The sequence below is a fragment of the Lactuca serriola genome, chromosome 3 (assembly GCF_051521515.1).
Source record: "Lactuca serriola cultivar US96UC23 chromosome 3, Lser_US96UC23_V15, whole genome shotgun sequence".
Lineage (NCBI taxonomy): Eukaryota > Viridiplantae > Streptophyta > Magnoliopsida > Asterales > Asteraceae > Lactuca > Lactuca serriola.
In genome coordinates, this window is record NC_136410.1 from 243,502,400 (window position 1) to 243,512,414 (window position 10,015).

Sequence of the window (10,015 nt, forward strand, 5' to 3'; positions counted from 1 at the left end):
AGAGGCCAATCCTCTTGGTTACGCAGGGCGTACAGGGGTACGCAGCGCGTACCTCGGATGAGGACGCTGACTCCCCTTCGGATAATGTCCGAATTTTGATTTAAATAAATAATTTATTTATTTAATAAACTTCAAAAATTCATATCTTCTTCATACGAACTCCGTTTTCGATGGTCTTTATATCCACGCATAGGTGAGACTACGCTCTACAACTTTCGTTTAGACTCCGTCGGCAAATTCCGAAATTATTTTTTTTATTATTTATTATAAACCCATCGTGTTTAAGGAATTTCTTTGAAAATTCATAACTTCTTTATCTGATGTCGGTTTTTGCCAGACTTTTTACCGCTGGAATACCATTGTCGAGACCTTCGATTCTCGTTTAGGTCATTCCGGCCAAAAGTCGCTCGATCTCCGATTCGAGTTTTTAGTTGTCTGTTGCTAAGCCGAACTTGGAAAAATCATAACTTCGCTATATGAAGTCGGATTTGGGCGTTCTTTTCACGTACGATCATGGTTCAAAGACATTTAAACATAGAAGGAAATTAAATAGAAGTATTTGTAAATTTTATTATGAAAGTAAATTTTATTACTCAATAGTGGTTACAATACTTGACCCATTTTGGTCATTACAAAGAGTTGAAATATCGGGTTGTCACACTCATGGATGCGAGTTATTCATATAAAACCTTTTTAGCACCTTTTCTAGATATTAACGTACAAAAACTTCATTTTTGTGTGCTTAATTTGAAGACCCAAATAGAATTTCATCTTACCAAGATCATTCATTTCAAAAATTTCTTTCAAACAAGAAGTGACCTTTTCCAATTCCCTAGGAGTTCCAATTATGTTCAAATCATCTACAATAACATTAATTATAATAAATTATTATCTGGATGTTTTTATGAATACACATGGGCTTAATGGATCATTTTTATAGCACTCTTTCAACAGAAATATACTAAAACAATTGAAGCATATACGGCCAGATTGTTTCAGTCTATACAAAGATTTATTTAATTTACCAAATATACTTCATGAGAATTAGAAGTTTGTGCTTCTGGCACCTTAAACCCTTGTAGGATTTTCATATAAATATCATTTTGAAGTGAACCATATAAATAGGCGGTAAATACATCCATTAGACACATCTCCAGTTTTGCATATATTGTTAAACTTATAAAATAACTGAATGTAATTGCATCAACTACCAGAGAATACGTTTCTTCATAATCAATTTCGGGCCTTTGGGTAAAACCTTGTGCAACAAGTATTGTTTTATATCTCACAACTTCATTTTTCTCGTTTCTTTTGCGCACAAATACCCATTCGTGTCCCATTGTTCATACTATGTTTGGTGTATGGACTACAACTCCAATAACTTTTCGTTGAGTAAGAGAATTAAGCTCTTTATTTATTTCATCTTTCCATTTTGGTCAATATTTTCTATTCATACATTTCTCAGTAGATTTAGGTTCAAGATCCTCATTTTCTTTATAATCGCGCACGGAACATAATATGAAAAATTATCGTTGACTTCTGTCTTATGTTGGTACCATTTTATTTTTGTGATGACATAATTTGATGAGATCTCATCATTTTCATTTTTTTCAGGTACCTTATATTCTTTTGTTATGTCATTGGGCTCTTCTAGAGCTTCATTAATATTTTCAAGAGATTTTGTTTTCTCTTTTGGACCATCAATTGTATTTGCTCCATTTCATTTTCGAGGATTTTTATCTTTGGAACCGGCTGATCTTCCACGCTTCAGACGTGCCTAAGATTCATTTGTAGTTGTATTTTTTTTTCTTCTAGGATATATATTCTAACTGGAGTATGTATAGCTGGTACATGAGACGTTATTACTCACTTAGGGTCAGTAAATGCTTCTGGCAATTGATTTGCTACATTTTGTAAAGGAATTATCTTTTTTATTTCAAGTTCACATTGACTTGAATGAGGATCTAAAACTGAAAGTGATAATTCCTTTCAAGAGATTTTATTTTCCAACTTCTTTATTTCTCCCCCTAATGTTGGAAAATATGATTCATCAAAATAATAATCATCAAATATAGTTGTAAATAAATCTCCAATTGATGATTTTAAATATTTTACTATAGATGGAGATTCATATCCAACATAAATTCTCATTCTTCTTGAGGACCCGTTTTTGTGAAGTGAGGTGGAGAAATGGGTACATAAATTGTACATCCAAACATCCTTGGATGGTAAATATTTGGTTCCTGACCGCAAACCAGTTGAATAGGGGAGAACTCATGATAACTAGTTGGCATTATGCATATAAGTGATGTTGCATGTAAAATTTCATGCCCTTATGTTGATTAGAAAGTTTATAATGCATTAGTAATGGTCTTGCAATTAATTAAAGGTGTTTGATTAATTAATCAATTAGACCATTTTGCGTATGGACATGTGTAACAGGATGTTCTATCCAATTGACATGAAATAATCACTAACAACTTGCAATGAAAATTTTGCAGCATTATCAAGTCGAAGTATCTTAATTGGGTAATCGTGGAAATGTGCCCTTAGGCTTATTATTTATGCAAGTAATATTGCAAAAACCAAATTACAGCTAGACAACAAGCACACATGTGACCATCTAGTTGACTTATTAATTAAAACCAAAAATATCTAAATGGTCCACATGGTAGTTGAATTGGTCCACACATATCCCTTTGAATTTTTTCTAAAACTACGACTTTCATACCCAACTTTGTTCAATGATGGATGAGAAATTAATTTTCCTTGAGAGCATGCAACACAAGACAATTCATTATCTTGAAAAATCTTCTGGTTTTTCAAGGAATGACCACTTGAAGTTTCATTTATTCTACATACCATAATTGATCCGAGATGGCCCAACCGATCATGCCAAACTTTGAAGGTATTATGATACCTTTTATTTTCAATATCATGAGATTCAATCATTCTAATATCTGTATAATACAATCCGGAGAATAATACATGTAATTTTTTTTAAAAGACTTTTCTTACCCGATATCATTTTTGTAATATTGAGATAATTTTTATTACCATCATTAGTTGTTTCAATATAATATTCGTTAGATCGAATATCCTTAAAACTTAATAAATTTCTTGATGATTTTAATGAAAAGAATGCATCACCAATTGTAATTATTGTCGTTTGTGGTAATACTATATTCGCTCTTCCGGAGCCTTCAATCTTGGTGATTTAGACGAAAATAATGCATCACTAATTTATAATTAGTGTCCCTTGTTGTAATATTATATTCGCTCTTCCGGAGCCTTCAATCATTTTTGCATTACATGTTATTATATTAACATTTGTTTCTCTAATTGATAAGTAAGCAAAATATTTTTCATTATTAAAAATGTTATGTGTTATTGCATTGTCTGTAAGAAATATATCTTCCTTATTTCTTTTGCGAATATCCATATTTCTTTTCAATAAATAAATAAAACACAAGAAACATTCGACTTAGAGAAATAAAGTCATATTTTATTAATTTGGGAAGATTGTGACGACATCATTTCTCATGAAATGAATATGACATAAAAACATAATAAATGTCATGAAACAAAACTACACATTATTCTGATCAATCATCATCCATATCAGCACTTGTCCCTTCTGGGTAGACAAGAAAATCGGCAACATCCAAATGTGTCATTTCTAGTTGATCTTCATGAATATCACTTTGAATAAAATTTGTTTCGATATTTTTCTTTATATTTTAGAGAATCTTGATAAAGATCAACAAAATGATTTGGTAAGCGGCATGTACAAGACCAATGATCGGTCATTCCACATTAGTGACAAACATTTTCAACTTTTTTTTTTTTTGCCTTGACCACTTTTATCATTAGGATGTGGATTTTTGCTATTTTCCAACTTCTGGTGGTTACTTGTAATCTTGTTATTTTTATGATAATTATGATAAGCTCCACGACATCGGTTAGACCCATGACTATTATAATTATATGATGTTGCATTCACGTCAGGGAATGCACGAGAACCGGTCGGGATTGATTTGTGATTTTTCATCAATAACTCATTGTTTTGTTTAGCCACAAGAAGACATGAGATTAATTCATATTTATTTTAAACCTTTCTCATGATATTGCTACTACAGGAGCATGTTAGTAGTATGAAAACTAGATAAAGTTTTCTCTAGCATGGTTTTCCATAATGAAAATATAAATCAAAATAAAGACTTGTATGTTAAGGAATTGTTATTTAAGAAATTTCATAAAATAAGTTGTAAGCGTTGTACATGTAAAATTATAAAAAATACATACCTGAAAATGACAAGAACAATAAGGAGTTAGAGCTCCATGGTAGAGTCGTGCTGATAACGTGTTATAAAATATGATCAAATAACAAGATAAATTATAGAATAAAGAAAGTCATGAGAGTAGAGAGAACTTTTATTTCAATACTTGTGATGAAAATCATCAAACTTTACAATACATAATATTCACTATTTATACTAGACAAAGAAGATGAAAGGTGATGTATGATATGAATGTTCATTATAGTGGTGCATAACTACACTCATAAAACACATAATAATGTTTGCTATAACGTGCACTAATTATGGAGAGTAATGGGGGAATATGGAGAATCCAATAGTCATTCACTAAATAATAATTCATAACATTAATTGATTTTTTCGGTTTAACCAAAATAATAAAAACTTAATTAAAACCAAACCAAATAAGATATTCTCATTCGTTTAACCAAACCGAATTAACCAAATAACCCAAAACAAATAAACCAAACATCATTTGGTTCGATTCATTTATTCGTTTTCGGTTTTTTTTTTATCATACCCCTAACTGGAATCAATAAAAATGTACGTCTAAGTTGGTGGAAGTAGAATATAAGCTAAGATATTAAATTTTTCCAAGGTTATTTAAACAATTTAAATTTATATTGGTGATTGTATTTTTGACATAAAAATTAGAGTTTGTAACTTATTGTAGTACTCTTTTTTATATTGTTTACATTTTGGATTTTAAATGGGTTAAACCATTTAGTTAAAAGGTTGGACAGGAAAAAATTAACTGATCAACTCAATGTTAACTCATTTATTTAACAAATTGTGTTGGTGGGTTAAAAATATCAAAGACATTTAATTAAACATGCTTGGATTGAGATTTTCAACCTATTTCGGAAATAACTCAAACCCAACCTCAAATGGATTAAGCCCAAACCAAACCCATTACTAGCTTTAACTTTATCTTATTCGGGTTTTTGTTTCTTATTCCCTCTATTCAAATGATAGGAATTCGGTTGTAGGTTGTAGTCAAATTGACCGGATGAGGGAAATGTGCCGATTAAAATTAATATTTTTGGATGGAAAGTTGGATATACACTAGCTAATTTGGATCGTTGGAGGTATAGTGGTAAACTACTTTTATGTCTGGTTTGTGTGAGCATATTTTGTATCAAGTGAGCTTGTGAAGAAAGCATGGCAACAAGTGGTCATGTGTGGGAGGGAATTGATTCCCTATGCTACTAATTTATCGACACTGTTAGGATTTTGGACGACGATGTGAAGCTCAAGACTTCAAAAAGGCATCGTTGCGAAAGAATTTAAACTTTTATACCTTTATGCTAACTTCAGTACTAGATTCTAAATATATGTTTTTATAAAGTGTTTTTCTATAAATTTGTTTTTCAACTCGTTTACATGTTCGTTTTCTACATTCAGAAATTTCTCACATCACATTCTCTAGTCCCTAGAAATTTGTATTTTCACAGGACAACTCCACGCTCGTTTTCAATTGATAACAATCTCGTCTTGTTCAAAATAACACAAATAAGTTGATTCTGATTATATACGTAAACTTAACGATCAAAAAAAAAAATTCAAGTGTAGATAGAACAAACGAGGTTGGTGAACTAAGCTTATATATTAGCATTCTCATCACCTTATGCAATAAAGCAAATTTTGACACAAACTTCATATGTTTGAGAATCAGATGTAAGCAAGCAACCCAAATCAAGTCAATTGCAACCATAATACAACAGAGCTTGTGCACTGGATAACTTAACAATGCATATTAATTAATCGTTATACAGACATGAATGTGATCAGAAGGATTTCTTTTCATAAGACACAAGACCATGAACTCCACCTTCCACCTGTGCTGCCCCTGTTCGCACCTGAACAAAAGTCAAAAACATAAATACAGTTAATGACCAAATTTGTTTTTGGGACGAAAATCGTCCGCTTTCGATTATTTAGGGTAAAAAAACGATAATTGGAAAAAGGTTTTGGTATACCTCAAGCCTTAGGACTCCAGACCTCAACAAATCATGAGCTGATTGCAATGAAGAAGCACCAAGATCTTGGAAACCTTGTTTCACTGCTTGCATGGTGTAAGGAATAAACTTTAACACTGAACCTTTATCTGCAACTGCTCCAACAACCCCTTGAGCAATCTTCATTTTGGCAGTGTCACCAAGGTAACGTGCATCACTTCCTTTTGTCATTGCTTCTAGAGATCCCATTCCTCGATATTTTTTGACCCGTTGACCACCCTAGTTGACCAAAACGAGAAAAAAAAAAGCACTTAATCTGGTAAGTTATATACGGGTGTTTTCTTTTTGCTTAATAAATTTAAAATTGCAAGTTAACTTAACCTACCTGATTTGTATAAGCTCCAGGAGCTTCAGTACTTCCTGCTAAAAAGCTCCCCATCATGACAGTTGATGCTCCTAAAGTCAAAGCTTTGACTATGTGTCCAGAATTTGAAATCCCACCATCAGCAATCACTGGGATACCACTTTTTGCAGCAACTGATGATACCTTGTACACTGCAGTTGCCTGCAATGAATAGAAATAGCAAGCTACTTTCATTCATTTGTGTCTATTACAGCAATGTACTTTTAATTATTTTCTTATTAAGGCATTGTACTTTAAAATTTCTACCCAATTTATTATGAGAGTGAAAACTGCTTTGTACTTCAATGGCATCTCAAATGCACCATTTTACACTTTTGGCCCAAGTTGTAAACTTTGTTACAAATTTGGTCTGATTTGTTTTTTACAAATTTGTCCCAATTTTTTTTTTTTTTTTTTTACAACTTTTTAAAATTAAAGACTTTTTGCACCAAAATCTTTTCACACTTTGTACAACTTTTTACACAATTTTTTACAAGCCTTTTTAAACTTTTTTACAGCCTAAGAAGGTTGGAAAACATAAGAAAAAGGTTTCAGAAGTTTGAAACGTACGTAAAAATGTTTAAAAAGGATGATTTCTTTTTAGAGGTTTTAAAAAAAGTTTCAAAAAAGTTTTTTACAACTTATGTTTTTTGTACGTTTCAAACCTTTTAAACTTTTTTAGTTGTATTTTTTCAACATTCCCTAGGTTGTAAAAAAAGTTTAAAAAGGATTTTAAATTAGTTTAAGAGGGTTAGTAAAAAAGTTTAAAATGTTGTAAAAATAAGTTTAAAAATGGTATAAAATAACTTTAGAAAGTGTTAAAAGCATTTAAAAAGGTTGTATAAAAAGCTGCCATTTTTTTTATAAAGGTTCTGAAACAATTTGTAAAAAAGTTGTAAAAGAAGTTTAAACAAGGTTGTAAAAAGTCTAGAAAAAGTTTGTGCAAAAACTTTTAATAATTTAAAAGATATTGTAAAAAAAAGTAGATTTGAAAAAAAAAAGTTCCAGGCAGATTTGTAAAAAGAAAATGGACCAAATTTGTAAACAAAGTTTAAAACTTGGTCCCCACTTGAACCAAAAGTGTAAATATCTAACTTGTAAATTGTAACTGCAACTTGAGGACAATTTGAATAGTTTGTTACATAAAAATCAGTGATAACTCTATATTTAAGTTGTAAGTACAAAATAGCCCATCTTTTATTGTGACTTATGATTTAGTTCTTGTTGCAACAAATATGTTAAAGAGGATATAGCAACGTCCTTTCCTCTATTTGTCTCATAGCACACTTCCATTTCTCTCTATAATAGAATTGTACTTTGAAAATTCTACCCAATTATAGCAATGTCATTCAAATACAAAGCAAATTTACTGCTATAATGGGGTAGATTCTTCAGAGTACAATGCCTTAACAAAAAAAAACAATCAAAGTATAATGTTGTTGATGCTATAATAAAGAAATAAACAGAAGAATGTGGCTATTTCTTCCATTTAGGCATTTAGCCCAAAAGGTACCGGTTTGGAAGAGCAAATTACAAGTGAAAGGTGAAGAAAAACAATAAAAGCACCAAATTTAAGCTGATAGTTTTCAAACAATACCTGTCCCCTGCCAACAGCACAAACTTCTTGAGTAGTACAAATCGAACCAGACCCCATTCCAACTCTTAAACCATCAACTCCAGCCTGAATCAAGTTCTGGGCTTGATTCATCGTAACCACATTTCCACCAATCACATCCAAATCAGGGAACATCTTTTTAGCATACTTAATCATCTCAATCTGATAAATCGAGTTTCCTTGTGAACTATCGATCACAATCACATTAGCACCAGCTTTAACAAGATGTTCTAACCTCTGTTTATCACTCTCCCTCGTCCCAATGGAAGCTCCGACCAAAAACTCGCCATTTTCTCCAACAGAAGGAAGACCGGACTTTGGGAACCCTTTAATCCTCTCTACATCCCACTTACTCACCACATCTATCACCTCCCCTTCTCCGCTCACCAAAGGCACAAAATCCATCTCCTTCGTAGCTAAATACCCAGCAACATCTTCGAACTTATACGTATTCGGCAACGTTACCACGTTCTTCTGCATATAACTTGAAATCCTAGCTTCCTTATCAGCTAAACCCTCCCAAGTTAACTTATCAACAACGCCTAACAGCTTCTTATCACTTTTGGATCCGTTTGTGGTTATAAAAACGCAAGGGGAGGAATCGAAAATAGAACCAGATGAAATGGAATCATCCGGTGACAAAAATGGGATATCGGATGATGCAAAAGGGATACGGTGGGATTTGGCGGATCGGATTAAGGATGACTGCTCAGAAGCGGTGTTATTGGAGTGGATGATTCCTATACCACCTAAAGCCGCCATAGAAACAGCCATGGATGCTTCGGTGACGGTGTCCATCGGAGAAGCAACACATGGTACAGAGAGGTTTATGTTACGAGAGAGTTTCGTGTTTAGCTGAACGGCGTCGGTTGGGAAGTCGATATAGTGAGGGAGGAAGATAACGTCGTCGTAGGTGTAAGAATATCCTTGGTTGAAGAGCCTGGTTGCCGGAAAGCCATCCTCCATATCTCCGGCGGTGGTCATGGTTGCCTGCGGTGGCGTTGTTAGGGTTTTAGATATGACCAATAGACGAAATACAGATGGGTTTTGAAGGTTAGTTGCTATCTTATGAAACCGGATTTTATCAATTTATAGAACTAGGGCTTCTTTTTTGGCGTGACATATATATACAAGCGCTAAAAAGCCTTTAAGCAACACGGAACAATCACACGTTTCTTTCCGGTCAACAACAAAGCTCAATTTCCAATTTTACACTTTTCTCCCTCAACGCTTTCCATAATGGCATAAATCACTCTCAAAACAATTTCTTTTTTATTTTAAGTTATGATTGTAACACTTTTAACCCGTCCTTTGAATTATAATATATGTTAGGTCTAACATTATTATAAATAAGTTTTACTATTAATATTAGCTAGTGTAGCTACCCATGCTTCGCATGGGTCAGTGTATTTCATTTTTTTGCATGGGCAAGTGGGTTTATTGTGATATTCTATTATACCTTATGAAATACACTCAAGCAAACAAATTAAATTCCAGAGTTAATCTTGAAAGTTGTTCATGAGATAATGAGTTAGCATTTGACAAACATCTTAGGCCCTAAGGCGTAACCCATTAACTTTTTTTAGTTTTACCCTTAGATATTGCACATGGCAGCGAATGAAACCATCAAAACAACATGAAAAACATGAAATTTTATTAAGTGTTCAGAAAAATTGAGAATAAAAAGACAAAGGATTCACATAACATCCACTGTTTTGAT

The 10,015-nt window shown here is 32.5% G+C and overlaps 1 protein-coding gene across 1 annotated transcript; it reads right to left on the reverse strand.

The window, feature by feature from the left end:
- Positions 1–5,961: 5,961 nt before the first annotated feature.
- Positions 5,962–9,392, reverse strand: LOC145093800 (inosine-5'-monophosphate dehydrogenase 2-like). Its single transcript, XM_079032042.1, has 4 exons — positions 8,278–9,392; positions 6,663–6,842; positions 6,299–6,556; positions 5,962–6,178 (listed from the first exon to the last, which is right to left on the reverse strand). The coding sequence occupies exons 1-4, from the start codon at positions 9,277–9,279 to the stop codon at positions 6,107–6,109; spliced, it is 1,512 nt and encodes a 503-aa protein (XP_078888168.1). The 5' UTR covers positions 9,280–9,392; the 3' UTR covers positions 5,962–6,106.
- Positions 9,393–10,015: the final 623 nt, after the last annotated feature.